Below are 17,985 nucleotides of genomic sequence, written 5' to 3'. Positions count from 1 at the left end.
TAAAGTTGGGTGGTAGGTACATGGGTGCTTATTACATTATTTGCCATATTTCCTGTATATGCTTAAAATATTTCACAATAAAGATTTGAGAAAAAAATATTTGGGTTAAAAAAACAACACTATTTTTCAGGTCTCTAACTAATCTCATCAAACTGCAACTCCCTTTACTGTGAATGAGATTACCCATAAGAGCCTACAAAAAGAAAACATTTTCTGGGCTAAGAGAGCCTATCATGTATCTGCTAAGGATGGAAGAATGAAGTCATGGACAACATTTCACTTCTGGAAAGAGAAAAATGTTTTATCTACTTGAACACTAACAATATATCACTGCAATAATACTTGAGGTTACACAACAAAGTCATCTAATTGAGTGAGACTGGGTTAATCAGATCCAAAATGATTTCAATTTCATTATACTTCTGATAGGGTAATCAACTTGATCCTATTTTCTCAGGACTGTCCCAGTTTTAAAACTGAAAATCTTGTGTTCCAGGGACCTCTCAGTCTCAGGCATACCAGGACAGCTGGCAACCCTAATTCATGGTCACAACAAAACTGCAGAGAGAGAGAATTTATGTAGTAAACCATCTTAATGTTACAGATGGGAAAAATGAAGTACTAAGAAATCAGACCAAATTACACATAGCTGTTTCAAATTACAACTGAATCAAAGTTAGTTCTTTCCCTTGAAGGATCTATATACACATCACTCAGCCATAATCCCTAAATGCCAATTCATCAGTGTTTTTGAACAGTCTTCAATATCTGGTTATCCTCATAGGTCTTTCCCAAACTCAAAGGATTGCCTCATAAAAGGAGTTCAAGACTAGGGATGCTCCTGACCTTGGAGGAAGATACTGAGGAGAGGAAAGGAATAGAAAGTCCATTTCTTTACACTGATATTTGAATAAATTCTGTAGGAAAGTTACTCTTTCCAGTTTCAAAAATATTTTTAAGTGAATGCTCATTTCTTTTTGTAATATTTAATGTAAAATAGACTATCTGTATACCCTAGAGGATATATTCATATAGAGAAGCACCTTATTAGCACTTTAATTCAAAGGAGGGGAAGACTGAAGGAAAATCTGCTCACCTATGTCCCCAAAATGTAAGGCCCTAAAACTAATGTTTGTGACAGTACCCTGCAGAGAGTCCAACACAATGAAGACATTCAATATGCTAGTTTCCTTTCCTGAGCAGTGTGGAAAGATTAAAACTTTCCACATCGCTCAATTTCCTTGATACCTCTTAACTAGCCACTGTGCAAATAAAGAAGAAATAAGCCTGATAAGGATTTTTATGCCTGCAGAGGCTTGTCTTCATGTGCTTGTATTTAACAAATCCAGGATCCAAGAAGAGAAATAAAAGAGCTGCTTTCAGTTAATCCACAAAAACAGTCATCTACATTCTATTTAAATTTGGATTTACCCCCATTTTTTCATAACCAACCAAAGCATATATACAATGGCTTCTTTATAGCTATAAAACTTAACAATGAGGGGCGCCTGGGTGGCTCAGTTGGTTAGGCGACTGCCTTCGGCTCAGGTCATGATCCCAGGGTCCTGGGATCGAGCCCCGCATCAGGCTCCCTGCTCGGCGGGAAGCCTGCTTCTCCCTCTCCCACTCCCCCTGCTTGTGTTCCCTCTCTCGCTGTCTCTCTCTGTGTCAAATAAATAAAATCTTTAAAAAAATAAAAAATAAAAAATAAAACTTAACAATGAGATTCTTTTCCTTTCTCTTTGGGTTTTTTTTTTTTTAAGTACACTGGTACAAAATGCATATACACTTAGTAATTTCTTTCTCCAGAATTTTTTTCATACAGTATCTCCTTCCAGTATTCTAACATTTTTCTGGGGTAAGAGACAGTTGGAAGAACAGAAAGAACACTGGAGGAAGTCTGAAATTAGAAAGTATAGTTTTAGGGGCACCTGGGTGGCTCAGTCGTTAAGCGTCTGCCTTTAGCTCAGGTCATGATCTCAGGGTCCTGGGATCAAGCTCTGCATCCGGCTCCCTGCTTAGCGGGAAGCCTGCTTCTCCCTCTCCCACTCCCCCTGTTTGTGTTCCCTCTTTCACTGTGTCTCTCTGTCAAATAAATAAATAAAATCTTTAAAAAAAAATAAGAAAGAAAGAAAGTATAGTTTTATGTTCCAGGTCTGTAATTTAATTTTCTATGTGATCCTGGACAAGCATTTAAACTGTAAAAGGGGAAAGGGGCACCTGGGTGGCTCAGTCGGTTAAGCGTCTGACTCTTGATTTCAGCTCAGGTCATGATCTCAGGGTCCTGGGATTGAGCCCTACCTCCGGCTCTGCGCTCAGGCTCAGCAGCTAGCCTGCTTGAGGATTCTTTCTCTGCCCTGCCCCCTGCTATCTCTCCACCAGCCCCTCAAATAAATAAATTTTTTTTTTTAAGATTTTATTTATTTGAGAAAGAGTAAGCGAAAGAGACACAAGCCGAAGAAGAGGCAGAGGGAGAGAGAAGCAGACTCTCCACTGAGCAGGGAGCCTGATGTGGGGCTCAATCCCCAGGACCCTTGGGACCATGACCTGAGCCGAAGGTAGATACTTAATCAACTGAGCCACCCAGGTGCCCCATAAATAAATAAATCTTAAAATAAAACAGAAATAATACCTATCCCATGGTAACTGGAAAGTATGAGAATGTATACAGAAGATCTTTTAAGTTGTAAAAAACTTTTTTTAAAATTTGAGAGAGAGAGAGCAGAGTATTTGAAAGAGAACTTGAGTGGGGGTGGGGAGGGGCAGAGGGAGAGGGAGAAGCAGACTCCCCACTGAGTAGGGAGCCCGATGTGGGGCTCCATCCCAAGACCCTGGGATCAAGACCTGAGTTGAAGGCAGATGCTTAACTGATGGGAGCCACCCAGGTGCCCCTGTAGAAAATATCTTTGAGAAGATAAATAAAAAATAACTTATTTGATATCACATTATCAATGATAGGGTTAAAATTAAATAAACCAGGCATGATATTCTGAGCAGTGGTGCCCCAAGAGATCTGGAAGGTACCACCGAGAACATCAGCACTAAGACTTACTAAAATTACGTGAGTACATGTAATTATCAATAAAAATCCTGTGTCAATTGTACCTCCTCTATAGCACCCTTTATTTCAATTTGTCAGTCACTAAGGTGTAAAAAAAAAAAAGGCAGACCAAAAAAATACCATGAAAGCCCCATAAAACCTGAGCTTGAGGGATGTAAGTAATACTGCATTAACAATGGAGAGCGCACTATGTACCAAGCAGTGCTCTTGGAGCTGGGGATTCAGGTTTACACGGTAGAGGGAGGCAGGTCAACACAAATCAGTAGACAGCATGCTAGAAATACTAGGTAAGTACTATGCACAAGGAAAGCAGAGACAGGGTATAAGGGGTGGCAGGGAAGGGCAGTTGAGGAAGGCAAGGCCTCACTGGTAAGGTGACTCAGGAGGTGACCTAAATAAATCAAGTGAAGGGAGACATCTGAGAAGATTGGGAGAATAATCCAGGACCCAGAGACAGAACTGAGGAAGCAGTGAAGGAGGGAGAGGGTGCTAAGAGATAAGACAAAGATCGGGGCACTGGAGGGGAAGGTTAAAATAAGACCTCAGACCAGATTTTACTCTGAGATGAGACACCTTTGGGAGGTTTGGGATGGACAGGTGTTTTCTTCAAAATTTGTTAGTTGTGGAATCTTTTGTTCAAACGGATCCACAGAAGATCAATATGTAAAAAGATAAAATAGGAGCTGCTCTAATTAAGGAAAAGGTACCCAGAGACTAATCAGGGCTGTCCCCACTTTCCCTCTCCCTTCTCTGAAGTAACAGTTTAAAAATGATTACAAAGAGTGTAGTATCCAAACTACCAAAGAACTTCATAATCTGGCCTCATCCTAACTTTTCAAAAAGCTATTCCTAAGAAATAACAAAAAGGAGCAAATCAAGCAGCTGTTGCAAACATGTTGCCACAAAAATCAGTCTTTGTAACACCCATTATCCACCAAGTACCAACAAGGCAACAGCTCCTCTCCTCTCCCTTCCCCCACACACCCCTCAGGCTAACTACCCTTTACAGCTTGTGTTCCCTTTCAGGGCTTCCCCCAATAATCATTTTATCTTGATTTCACTTGATTAGAAATGTTTTGGCAGTACAGTGTGATCTGCCTCTGATGATCTCTGGATACAGCCTCCCTGTCTATTTAAATTTTAGGAAAATCCTCCCTCCACTAGTGTTATTTATTCTTTCAGTGATGCCATCCCAGTTTGCTCTATTCTAATCTTACCCATCCATCAAAGTCTACTTTGTGAAGCCTCCTCCTCACATTTTGACCCTTAACTGGAATTCTAAATATTAGTGTGAAGGGAACTTCCAGGCCATCTGGTTGGTGCTCTAGCCCACTGCCCTTTGCAGATTTGCTTGGTAGTCTCCCAGCTTTTGTGACTGCTTTTAGTGACAAGTTAACACTCCACCACACCCTTTCGGATGTACAGTAAGTTGTGAGACAATTCTTTTTTTATTGACCCAGACCTGTTTCCTTCCACCACTGATTCTGTCCTCTGGTTCTAATAAAGGAAAGTCTGACCCCACCCCACGCAACCCGCCCAACCCCTCGCAGCCTGCATAGCTTATAGACGGCTTTGTTGTTTTCCCCAATTCTGGCTCCACCTCTAAAAATCCTACCCATTTCCCAGCCATCTCACAGGCCATCTGTGGGGTCTATATTCAATCTGTAATGATTAGCTATCGGAGTCGCAGGCTGATTTGATGTCTGTGTCTCTTGCCACTGATTACACCCCTTTCTTGATTCTCTCCCTTGAACTCTCTTAGGATTTCTACACTTAGCCTTGCACTCATCACTGTGTAGTCTGTCAGTGAGCATTTACTAGGCACGGTCAGGAACCATGATAGGCACTGACAAAATAAAAGTAAATAAAAAGTACTCAGCCTCTGGAAGAGTAAGAACAAGATAGGTAAAATAATAAATAGCTGGGGAAGTTGGAGAAGGCTTTAGTGGAGAAGGCATTATCTGAGGCAGGGAGGAACTGTATCAACACCCATGTCTCACATAGCCTTGTGTCCCCAGCACCAATCGTACAATGCTTTGTCATCAGTTGAAGTTCAGCAAATAGGTAAACTCGGAAAAGTACAGAAAGCCTGCTCAGCCCCCTTGGCCTCTCTTGGAGATGAGGGAAGGTGGTCACTGAATCCATAGTCTGGCAGGGGAAGTTTGAGAGGCTGGCACTGTACCTGGCTACGTACAGTATTGCTCAGGTGGTTGTCTTCGGACATCTGTGCATTCTGGAAGTAGGACAAGGGTGCAGGTAACTCTGTCATTGGAGCAACCGTATAGAAACACTTTTTCACAGAAAACAAAGCCTCTTGGGGTTCTGAAAAGGGAAAAAGAAAATAATCCTTTGTGCATTATATTTATACTTTCATTTTTAAACATTTTCATAAATTACATTCAGCAAAAACAAACCTTTCTTTCATGTGTTCTTCTCCAGACCAAACTTTCTAAGGACCTCACAGGCTGCTGTCACTTTCAGGCTTCCGGATTAGGTCTGAAATAGGATTTTACCAGGTCACCCAGAGTAAATCTATTCACACCAATCAAGTATTTAGAATTATTTTTGTATTTGTAATTTGTAAACCAGAAAGGTATTAATCTGCCATCAATTTCAAATGACAAACTTTTGTTAGCTCAAGATATCTCTCTGGTAATGAGTAGATCTACTTGAGAAACCAAATATTTTCAATCACAAAAATACCTAATGATTTCAGATTTAGAGCAAAGGGAGCTAAATGATATTAAAGATTGTTCTCATCAACATTCCTTTTTCTATGCTGACTAATCCAACCTAACCTTTCTATTTCCATAAAACTGTCTAGTGCTTTTAATTTGGCAAAATTCTGTCATCTCATTTTAATCCTTACCACAATGCCCCAAGCCAAGGGAAACAGGTAACATACCTATTTTACAAAAGCAGAAGAGGACCTAAGTTTACTGACTGGCTTAAAAATCACACAATTGGGCAGATCAGGCCAAAAATCACAGACTCCTAACTCCCAGCCTTAGGTCTCTCCCTTGCATCCTGGCACAGCCTTATTTACACACATCATTCAGTCTCCCAGAGTTCACTCTCCTGGTGGGGGGGTGGGGAGGGGGACGACACACATTCCCATTTGCTGTCTGCCTTAATTTCCATCAGCCAATTCTTTATGATTTCAACTTCGCATTTCTTTCTTTTTTTTTTTTTGTTTTGGAGGTAGAATTTAGTGATTCATCAGTTGCATATAACACCTAGTACCCATTACATCAAGTACCCTCCTTAATGCCCATCACTCAATTACCCCTTCCCCCACCCACCACCTCTCCTCCAGCAATCCTGTTTGAGAGTTCAGCATCTTTCGTGGTTTGCCTCCCTCTCAATTTTCATCTTATCTTTCCTTCCCTTCCCCTATGTTCACGTTTTGTTTCTTAAATTCCGCATATGAGTGAAATCATATGGTATTTGTCTCTCTGTGACTGACTTATTTTGCTTAGCATAATACCCTCTAGTTCCATTCAATTTCCCTTTTCATAGAAAGTCTTCAGAAATACAGAAGGAAAGAAATCTGTTCATATATCTAAGCAGTACTCTCATTCATACATAGTGACTACAACATTACCATGCACACACTCACATGAAAGTACTTTGTCAAAGTCCTGTTTCATTTTCACTTTCAACTTCAGGATCCTCGATCCTCTAAATACTCTACTTTTTATATTCTAGTGATTTTTCATCAAAAACACAGAAAGCAGCTAAAAAAAAAACAAGGAAAGTAACTATTTTTCAATATAGTATTGAGTTCAAATTAACTCTTAATTACCTGTATCTAGATCATTTAAACCCTGACAAATGTTTAATCAAGGTATGCTTCCCTTCTAGCCTACATAGTTTTATATGCCATGCCAACCTTTCTCTTCCCTTCCAGCTACAGCCCATGGTTAACTGACATGGATCAAGGGATTGCAAATTATTACTAACTAAATAAGACATAATTAATATGTTTGTTTTAAAAATAAAGTGAATTAGGGGCACCTGGGTGGCTCAGTGGTTAAGCGTCTGCCTTCGGCTCAGGTCATGATCCCAGGGTCCTGGGATCGAGCCCCGCATTGGGCTCCCTGCTCCTCAGGGAACCTGCTTCTCCCTCTCTCTCAACTGTTCCCCTGCTTGTGCTCTCTCGCTCTCTCTGACAAATAAATAAGTAAAATCTTTAAAAAAATAAATAAATAAAAATAAAGTGAATTAAAAATACAAATAGAGACAACACTTACTTTTATGGGGGTTATTTGCTCTAAGGGGGGGACGTGGGAAGCTTTGGGGGGAATTGGTAATGTTTCGTTTCTTGATCTGGGTGCTAGTTACACAGGGATTTCAGTCTGTGAAGATGCACTGAGCTGTACCCCCATGATCTGTGCACACTGCTATATACTTCAATTAAACTCAGAGATTTTTGTGGACATAAATCTATATTTATGGTTATTTATACCAATGGTCCTTTTTTTTTTTTTTTAAGATTTTATTTACTTATTTGTCAGAGAGAGACTGAGCACAAGCAGGGGGAGTGACAGGCAGAGGGAGAAGCAGGCTCCCCGCTGAGCAAGGAGCCCTATGTGGGACTCCATCCCAGGACCCTGGGATCATGACCTGAACTGAAGGCAGACGCTTAACCGACGGAGCCACGCAGGTGCCCCTGATCCTAACTTTTTTTTTTTTTTAAGATTTTATTTATTTATTTGAGAGAGAGAGAGAATGAGAGAGAGCACATGAGAGGGGGGAGGGTCAGAGGGAGAAGCAGACTCCCCGCCGAGCAGGGAGCCCGATGCGGGACTCGATCCAGGGACTCCAGGTGGTTAAGCGTCTGCCTTCAGCTCCACTGAGACTCCAGAGGAGCTCAGTAGAAAGCCGAAGGTAGTCGCTTAACCAACTGAGCCACCCAGGCACCCCTGATCCTAACTTTTAAAATGAATAAAATTAAGTCTTGGCAGCATGTATATTAACTTACCCAAAACAGAAGTGGAATGCCAATAGAACAAATATATTTTCTAAGTAGAATAAGTATTCAGAGTAAATGTTCTGACCTATGCTTCTAAGATTTTTTAAAGTTGACTAACTGAAATTTCGACATTAATGTAGCATTAATGATCAGCAAAGAGAGCACATATTATTCCTTCTTTCCCATAAAAACATTTAGTACAGTACTTACTACCTCAGCTAACCCAGAAATGCCATAGGCTGGCAAACAGAAGAGGCTGCAGTTGGTTCCTGGCTGCCCTGAAGACCATACCGTATCATTTGAAGTACACCTCTATTACAGAAAAACCCTTAGAAATCGGTCATTAATATTCTCATATGATCTCTCAGAAACAAAATAACAAATAAGGTAGTGTTAGCCAAATGCAACATGCAAAGGGCAAGAAAGGGCCATGCAGGGAAAAAGGAAAAGTAAATAAAGAAAAAAAGTAAATACAGTAGATTACATTTACAGATAAAATAGAAGAAAACTGTCCATTTACGAAGTAGGAGTTTATTGGATGTCTATTTATATCAAAGCTCAGAGACAGAGAGGATTTACTTAATTATATTCACTTCACCCACTTTACATATGAAAACAATGTGGCACACGGAAGTTTACTAACTTGCCCAAGGTCACATCCAGTAAGCAAAGGAGCAAAGTAAAGGCTCACATAGTACACTATTTTGCCTCTGTGTAGAACTCCACCCCTGCTCTTTAGGAGTTTACAATGAGCATTAAATTATATTGAGCTGGGAGGGGGGAAAAAAGTATATATACAGAGAGAGAGCTGATTTTTATTACTACTAAAACTGCTGCTTAAAAGTATCTTTGAAAAAGTTGTAAATGAGATCTTAAACTTCAATGACTGATCTAACTATAAATTAAAAACTGAGGTGTCAAAAGCATTCCCAATATATAGTCCTAGTATTTATTTATTTTTAAGATTTTATTTATTTATTTGACAGAGAGAGCACACAAGCAGGGGGAGGGAGAGGGAGAAGCAGACTCCCCGCAGAGCTGGGAGCCCAATGCCGATGCCGGGGCTCAATCCCAGGACCCTGGGATCATGACCTGAGCTGAAGGCAGATGCTTAACTGAGCCACCCAGGCTACCCCCCTAGTATTCATTTTAAAAAATAAGTTGTAATGAGAATCTGGTCATTTTAATTTTAGTAGTTTCCATTATTAGGCCTTATGCTTCCAGGATCTGTTCAGCCATTACAAGAAACCACACAAACTGGTTATCATACTGGAACTTTCTCAGACAAATCTTGTAAGAAACACCAAAAATGCAGTAGTCACTTTAGCATATCCTGATAGCATTTTCAAAGGCACATCCTGTATTTACACTTGAAAACTAAGGGTCAGGAAAGGTGAAAGAATTTGGCAGTGCTTATGAGGCAAATAACACCAGTTCCAGAACCCAGGTGTTCTGATGGCCCAGCCCAGATCTTTTCCAGTTCAATTAAAGAAAGCTCATGCTTCCACTGATGCTTTGAAGATCATAATGCTACCAGATGACCCTTCCAGGGAGGGAAGAGCTGCTCTTTACATGGAGCTCAGTAGAAAGCAGAGGCAAGCAACACGGGTTAGGTCTTCAGTCAGGCCTGGTGAACAAACAAACATTGTTCGTACAAAGAAAGGCAGAGGCAAAGCCCCATTTGATTCTGGTCCAGTAACAGCTGAAAACAACTGATGACTGCATGGAGGAGGCCAGAAGGCCATCTGTCCAGGCAGCATGGCAAAGGACACTCGTTGATTTTATAACATTCTTAGCATTCTTGCCCTGAGAACAAAAAAGATAGCTGTTGGGAAGTGAGGATCTTGTGACCTGGATTGCAAAGGGAGGAGGGACAGAAGTAGAGTTTGCTGTTTTCTCTCTCCGGCCACCTGCTAAAGATTTTCTGAGACTGACAGAACGTAACACTTGAATTCACCGCTATCATTTCCTTTTTCTCAAGACACTTGCTCAATCAGATAAAAGGAAAGCGAAATCCTTCTCTGATGGGCAACTACAATTTCTATTATACACAAAGAAACTAAAAAAAACCCCAGGAGAATACAAATAATCTCAAAGCTTCCACTTGCTGATAGAAAAACCTATCCATCAGCACTTCAAAAAGTATCAAAGGAGCAAAGCTTAGAATCTCAAAATAAGTTTATTAAAAATCCCATTTAAGGAAGCACCAACAGAAATGTACAGGCCACCTCAAGGTAACAACTAAACCTCAAAATCTTACAACATGGTTACTTTATTACAGATACCATTTTCTTTCTTCACTGTCAGAGATAAATGTAAACAAAATTTGTATTCCACAAAAACAAACAGCTTCATGAGACTTTTTATCATGATCTTCTCCAGCACAGAGTTGGTGCTTTAATGAAGCTAGCCACTTGACTAGTTTCTTCTTCACTTAGAAAACCATTAAAAGTAAAAAAGAAAAAAAGTGAGGGGGGGGGGGCATCTGAGTGGCCAACTCTTGATTTTGGCTCAGGTCATGATCTCAGAGTCCTGGGATGGAGCCCTGGGGCTGGCTCCCTGCTCAGTGAGGAGTCGGCTTGAAGATTCTCTCTCCCTCTCCCTCCACTGCCCCCACATGCACTCTCTCTAAAATAAATAAATAAATCTTTTTTAAAACAGTGGAATGTATTTAAGAAAGAAAAGAGGGACGCCTGGGTGGCTCAGTCGATTGGGTGTCTGCCTTCAGTTCAGGTCATGATCCTGGGATCCCAGGTTGGAGCCCCACATCGGGCTCCTTGCTCAGTGGGGAGCCTGCTTCTCCCTCTGCCTGCCATTCCCCCTGCTTGTTCTTGCACTTGTGCTCATACGCGCGTGCATGCGCTCACTCTCTTTCTCTGACAAACAGATAAATAAGAATCTTAAAAAAAAAAAAAAAGAAAAAGAAAAAAAACCACCAAAAGTATTTTTTAAAGCATCTTTGTATTGTGAGGATAAGAAGTTTTTAAGTACCAAATGAGCTTGTGATTTATTCTTTTTCCATAAAAGTATTTAATCAGCCTGTTACTTTGACAGCTTCTTCCTGGACAGGCAGCCTAAGTTCTGACTGTCTGGATGGGCTTGGAGAGCCTCTATTTGAGTTTTCAAAAGCTCACATCCAATAATAAATGTAACCAATCTCCAAACTGCATTTATAATTAAATAAAAATAATTTGAAATTAACTTAAAACTTCAGGAATACATGGTGGAAAGACTCTGAATTTTAAGACACTAGGGAGCAAATAATTTCCCCAGTCCTACAAGAGGCTTTGTGAAGGTGGTAGACTCTAAAAAGAGCAAGGATAGTGATACATCTATTTGGTGATTTTTTTCTTCCTTCCATCCCACTCTACTTCTGTGAGCCATCTGTGGTAGATTAGATTATTATTCAGCAAATATGCACTCCTTCCCCAGGCATCCCTGAGAGAGAAATATACTCCACTCCAGTGATGTTGGGCTTGGCTCTGAGACTTGCTTTGGCTTCAAGGTGGGTGCAGTCTACTAGCCACCCCATGCCTTTTGGCACAATCATCTGACTTGCTTTGATCAAAGGGATCTTAGCAGATTAGCACAAGCAGACACCTGAACTGTGCTTCTGCAGTTGGACTTACCTTCTTCTACTTCTCCTGTCGCCTTGAGAAGAGCTTACGATGGGTAGTCACTGCCCCTTCAGCCTGGGCCCCAGAATAAAACATGCAAAACAGAACTGCTCTAGCTGATCCATAGTCCTACACCTTGAAGCAAAGCCTTGAGTCAGAACAAACACTCTAAGGCTGGGTTTGGGGGAGGTCTGTTACGTGGAGTTACTGTAATTGTTTTTAAACAGTAATGGTTACATGGGCTCAGAAGATGCAATGAAAATGAAGACTTATAAATCCAGAATCCCTTATCTGAAACCCTTAGGACTAAGTGTGTTTAGAATTCATATTTTTCTCAGATTTTATAAAGGTAATATGATGCAAATACTCTATGTTTTAAAATGCCCTCTCAAGGTCATAGATAGAACCACAAAATCAAACACATTAATAAGTATATAGTGAAACATATAGTCTTAAATTACATTAATAGGTTCGGGTTAGATTTTTCTGTCAAATGAATTATAAAATGCCTTTTGGTTTTTTCAGGGGCTTTTGGATTTCATAATTATAGATATGGGACTATGGTCCTGTATTATCAATATTTGTAGTAATTATAAAGAATCTTTCCCCAAAAAACCTTTACTTTCAATAAGTCTACATGAAAGGTATGATCACTCCCAGTTTGTTTCAAATTTGCTGTGGAAATGGATTGAATACATCTTTAATGAAAACATGACTACTCACATCTAATTAATAAATCACTGGTTATACTCAGCAATGCTTGCATTCTCTCTTTTGCTTTAGATCAATTTAAGGAGCTGTTCAAGGCATTATGAAAACCAAACATTAATGCCCTTTAATCAATCAACACTTACTGGGTTTCTTCTACAAAACCAGACATTGTGATAGGTGGTGGGGATGCTACTAGCAGATAATACTTCTGTTTACTTAAGAAGCTTACTATCTAGAAGAGGAGTCAGACAAGTATATATTTATATTAATTACATGTTGAAATAAAAATATTTTAGATGGGGCGCCTGGGTGGCTCAGTCAGTTAAGCATCTGCCTTTGGCTCAGATCATGATCCTGGGGTCCTGGGATCAAGCCCTGCACAGGGCTGCCTGCTCAGTGGGGAGTCTGCTTCTCCCTCTCCCTCTGTGTGCTCTCTCTCTCACTCTCTCAAATAAAAACTTTTTTAAAAAATGTAAAAAAATATATTTTAGATGTAGGGAGCCTGGGTGGCTCAGTCAGTTGAGCTCTGGACTCCGATCTCAGCTGTCATGATCTCGGGATCGTGGGATTGTGCCCTGCAACTGGGCTCCACACTTGGTGAGGAGTCTGCATATCCTTCTCCCTCTGCTCCTCCCCTTGCCCATGTGCTTTCACTCTAGCTCTCTCAAATAAATAAATAAATCGTTAAAAAATATTTTAGATGTATTGGGTTACATAAATTATATTATTCAAATTAATTTTATCTATCTCCTCCTTTATAAAACTTGTTTATTAAAAAGTTTTAAATTAACACTTGTAGCTCACACAGTTAGTTGTTTTGGGTTTTTTTTAGATTTTATTTATTTGTGAGAGAGAGAAAGCAAGTGCGGGTGCACAAGCAGAGGGAGTGGCAGGCAGGCTCCCCGCTGAGCAAGGAGCTGGACTTGGGACTTGATCCCAGGACCCTAAGATCATGACCTGGGCCCAAGGCAGATGCTTAACCGACTGAGCCACCCATGCATCCCACTCACACAATTTCTGACAGTGCTGCTCTAAATCTTCAGCTCTTTCAGCTATACCAGCCCAGATAGTAAAAATCCCTGACAGCCTTTTCCTTCCCAAAGCTTCCCTTCCTTCCTTAGCCTTTGTGACACTGCACTATGGACGTTCTCCCATCACTCATTCTTCTTAGCTGGTCCCTCTCACCCTTCTTCCACTCCTTCATTATAAGTGGCCTGCCTGGGCCTCTCTGTCCCCTTGCTTTCCTTAGGCATCTCCTCCACTGCTCCAACATCAACTAGTAAGTCTATTTAAATGACTTATATTACAGTTCTTAAATTACAGTTCCAGGTCTGTCCATGAGATATCTTCACCTGCTGGCACTTCAAAAGTGATAACTTCCAAACCACTTCCTCATCTTCCTCTCTAGTTCTTTGCTTCTAACTTCCTTATTTCTGCAATCGTCTCTCCCATTCTTTAAACTTTAAGCCTTCTAGCCAACTCTACACTTTATTCCCTGCTTTTCAATTAGCTGCCATGTACTGTTCACGGTTTTTCTTTCTTTACCTTTTTTTTTAAGATTTTATTTATTTATTTGGGAGAGAGAACGAGCACAAGCGGGGGAGGGGGAGCCTTAGGAAGACAGACAAGCAGACTCCCCACTAAGCAGGAAGCCAATCGCAGGGCTCAATCCCAGGACTCTGGGATCATCACCTGAACTGAAGGCAGACGCTTAACCAACTGAGCCACCCAGGCACCTCAAAAGTTTTTTTCTAAGCCTCTGTCATCACCAAAGATCAAACTCTCATATCTCACCTGAATTATGCAAAAGTCACCTCAATTCTCTCATCCATTCTAGCCCCCACTATCAGACTAATGCGCCTAAAATTCTGACCATAACAGTGCCACTCTTAACACACCTTCCAAATATGCCTAACATCTATCACATGAAGAAGAGGCAGTATTAGAGTTCTTTGACAGGTTTTTCAGAATATATCGTAAAAAATTCTCCCCTATAATCTGCAATATTAGTGGGAAAGGAGGAGCAGAGACAGCCTGGATCTGAGAGAGAAAGAGGACCACACATAAACTACGGTAATAGACAAATGCTGTATTTTCCTGCTAGGGTGATTCTGAGAGATCAACTTCAATCCTCTGGTTCCCCCTAAATGGAAATTTATGCAGCAGTCTAGGACTAGTTGCAGCCATTAACTTAAAATTCAGCAGTAAATCATATCCATTCAGAAGAAAGTATACCCAGAACTGTGGGAACTGTCTACCCAAGGACCAGGAGTAAAAGAATGGAAAACCAGATGATAGATGCCACTTCTACTATCTACTGGGGGGGAGGGGGCAGGAAGAAATTCATGCACTCAATAAATATGATCCTTTTCTCATTGTTAAGGGTTTATTAGATGGCAGTGGGGGGGACTTTAAGTTGGTTGAACTCTGCAAATGAATTGAGAACTGAAATAGGCTTTTGCAGGTGACTGAAATTAGTCAAATGCAACTAGCTCCAATCTACTTTCCTGTTTTATTTTCCTTCATAAGTTATTTTAATGTTCAGAGTGGGTCACTGGTCGCTTGCGATCCAGAGGGCCCCTGTTTGTAATACACCTTCTGATTATGATGCCCTACCCACTTCAACGCCAGGGGTGAAAACCTTTCCACTGTAAAAGATAACTCAAGGGCGCCTGGGTGGCTCAGTCTTTAAGTGTCTGCCTTCGGCTCAGGTCATGATCCCAGGGTCCTGGGATCAAGCCCCGCATCGAGCTCCCTGCTCAGAGGGAAGCCTGCTTCTCCCTCTCCCACTCCCCCTGCTTGTGTTCCCTCTCTCGCTGTGTCTCTGTCAAATAAATAAAATCTTAAAAAAAAAAAAAAAAGTAACTCAAATAACAAGATTCCCTAACCAGATGTGATCTCTACCTGCCTCAAACTTCAGAGAATGTACGAGCTTTACAATGTGCTCTGTCATACAGTCATTATATATGCCAAAGTTTTTTGCATCCTATTCTTATCTCCCGGAGTAAACCCTGAATACTATATTCATCTTGTCCAAAGCAGCCAAACAATGTTTTTAAAATTATTATTAAATTAGTCTCCTACAATAGAAGCAGATTATTTATTTGAAAAGAACCTGAGCGGGAAGAAAACGCAAATATCTAAGACACATGCAAAGCACTTAACATGCCTCGCGACAGTCCCAACCAAGGCAAAAGCATCAGACCCTGTTTTCCGCCTCGAATGTGAGACATAAGGAACTTAGCCCTGAGTGCCACTCACTTCCCCGGACAAGGACACACTCGGGGCATGAGGCGCGTTGTTTCACCAGTTGCTCAACCAGACACAGGGCAAGGCGCTTCCTCTTTCTCCTGCTCCACTCCAGTCAAGACGGTCAATCCCGGCCCACGGCACCTGCGTCCTGAAACGTCTTCGGGAAACCAGCACTTCCGGACCTAGGCTCCGGAGGGTAATCGCTCTTTAACCTGACCGCGCGCTGCGCCTGGAGCCGGAGAAACGGGCCGCCCCTCCTCGTTCCCCACACGGGGTTCCTCGGTCTCTGCTCGGCCGCGCCCCGCTCCTCATCCTCGAGGACACCGGCTGCGCGGCCCGGGCGGCGACAAAGAGCCGGGCCCTGCCCGCGACCGCCCGTGTCCGCACCGGGTGAGGGGCGCCTTCCCCTCTCCCCGAACTCCCCATCACGCACCTACTCTTCCCTTGCCGCCGCCACCGGCCGCTCGCAGGGGAGGCTCCTTCCCGAGCAGCCGCTGTTTTGTTTCCGATGTGAAATCGCGGCCTCTGGAGCTGCCGGCCCAGGCCCCGCCCAAAAGGCTTCGCTGATGTCGTCACTTCCGGTTCTGGCGTCGTTGGCGCTCGGCCGGGGGAGGAGCGGGACCCATCGGCATAGGGGGCGGAACCTAGAGGGAAGAGGGTGGAGCTTCCGGTGGAGCGCGCGGATAGAGGGGCAAACGCTGCGCTCCAGGCGACCCCGGGACTTAGATGAACTCGCCCAGACAGCTAGTGTGAGTCTGAGATTGTCTGGGATTCGAGACTGCTCTTGAGCTGAGGGCCAAAGTTTCTACGTCAACTGGGCCCGGACATCTTATCTAACATTTATCTATTAGTACCTATTTATAATGTTTCTCAATGCGAATCAGCTGCACGACAGTCATGAGGACTAATTAAATTGTAATTACCTGTGCCCTTCACACCCTACCCAATGAATCAAAACTTCTGGTGGGGGGCGGGAACCTGAAAAACTGCATTTTAAACAAACATAGCCTGGGATTCTTAGGCTCCGAGTTTAAGATCGAGTCTTAGATGGTAAGCTTCCAGAGAGCATAAAAATGTATCTTATTTTTGAAATCCCCAAACCAGAGTACAAAATTGCTCAGCAATCATTTAATTTCCGCATCTGCCAGCTTTCCGTCCAAATTGCGGTAAAGACAGTACCAGTAACAAAAGTAGCTCATCTGAAAGCTAAAAGTAAACAACGAATACAATAACGTAAAACCAAAGATGAAGAATGGAGAAATGCTCAAATTCACAGGTAATAGAAAACTGACAATGAAATCGATGATGCATGCATCTGGCCAAATGATATCTTCTATTTCTTTTAAATTCCTCCCCCAAGATAGCTTTTCATATTCCTGCAGCATCAGTCCCTAATCCCCTCCTCTCCCCGCCCGATACATGAACAGATTTAAATAGGTTTTACACACTTCATATTTAAGAACATCAGTAGTTTTGTCCATTAACAGGGAAAAGTTAAGTTGGGGAATGAAAATGTTGACAGCCCCAAAGATACTTTTTAAAGTTCTCATTTCCCCTTCCCTCCTTAAATTTTACAAGGGTAAACATTTTTTTCCTATTTGTTCACTTCATATTACAAGTGCTGAGAACAGTGCCTAGCACATGGAACAGTTCAATACATTTGAGAAAGAAGCATAGCTAAACCCCATCTATTTGTGAACTGGTTCAATCTTTTTTAATGCAATCTGGTAACAGGAGTGGAAAGTCTTAAAATGCTGGTAAACTATTTTTAGACACAATCTCAGTACAAAATACTTGTGCAAAAATGTTCCCAAAGTATTTATAGCAAAAATTGGAAAGCTAAACATCCCACAATAAATGATCGTTCATCCACTTCACAGAATGTCATTAAAATTGTTTATGAAGGTTGTGTTTAATATTCTTAAGTTAAAAAGACCTAAGAGGGCGCCTGGGTGGCACAGTTGGTTAAGCGACTGCCTTCGGCTCAGGTCATGATCCTGGAGTCCCGGGATCGAGTCCCGCATCGGGCTCCCTGCTCGGCAGGGAGTCTGCTTGCTTCTCCCTCTCCCACTCCCCGTTTGTGTTCCCTCTCTCGCTGTCTTTCTCTGTTAAATAAATAAATAAATAAATAAATCTAAGATTTATGCATATGTATAAATACAACTATGTCAAAACAATTCCTGCAAAAAGTAAACAGGTGGGTGCCTAGGTGGCTCAGTTGGTTAAGCGACTGCCTTCGGCTCAGGTCATGATCCTGGAGTCCTGGGATGGAGTCCCACATTGGGCTCCCTGCTCAGCGGGGAGCCTGCTTCTCCCTCTGACCCTCCCCCCTCTCATGTGCTCTATGTCTCTCTCATTCTGTCTGTCTC

General features: G+C 41.9%; 1 protein-coding gene across 5 annotated transcripts in view; it reads right to left on the bottom strand.

Annotated features, from left to right (window-relative positions):
* Positions 1–16,206, bottom strand: part of PSEN1 (presenilin 1) — a 69,992-nt gene extending 53,786 nt beyond the window's left edge. The window contains exons 1-3 of one of the 5 annotated variants that reach the window (XM_045901144.3): positions 16,050–16,206; positions 5,476–5,557; positions 5,244–5,383 (exon numbers count right to left, since the gene is read on the bottom strand). In XM_045901144.3, the coding sequence (XP_045757100.1) occupies positions 5,244–5,330 (87 nt within the window). In that variant the 5' untranslated portion in view covers positions 5,331–5,383; positions 5,476–5,557; positions 16,050–16,206. Of the gene's footprint in view, positions 1–5,243; positions 5,384–5,475; positions 5,558–6,680; positions 6,799–15,625; positions 15,990–16,049 lie in introns of those variants that run through there. The other 4 variants (XM_045901148.3, XM_045901146.3, XM_045901145.3 and 1 more) reach the window with 4 other exon arrangements.
* Positions 16,207–17,985: the final 1,779 nt, after the last annotated feature.

This window comes from Mirounga angustirostris, unplaced genomic scaffold (genome assembly GCF_029215605.1).
Source record: "Mirounga angustirostris isolate CCGP_5_RB_7025 unplaced genomic scaffold, mMirAng1.0.hap1 SCAF_9, whole genome shotgun sequence".
In the NCBI taxonomy this organism is placed as follows: domain Eukaryota; kingdom Metazoa; phylum Chordata; class Mammalia; order Carnivora; family Phocidae; genus Mirounga; species Mirounga angustirostris.
Note: the sequence above shows the minus strand (reverse complement) of the source record. Positions and strands in the feature narration are given on the sequence as shown.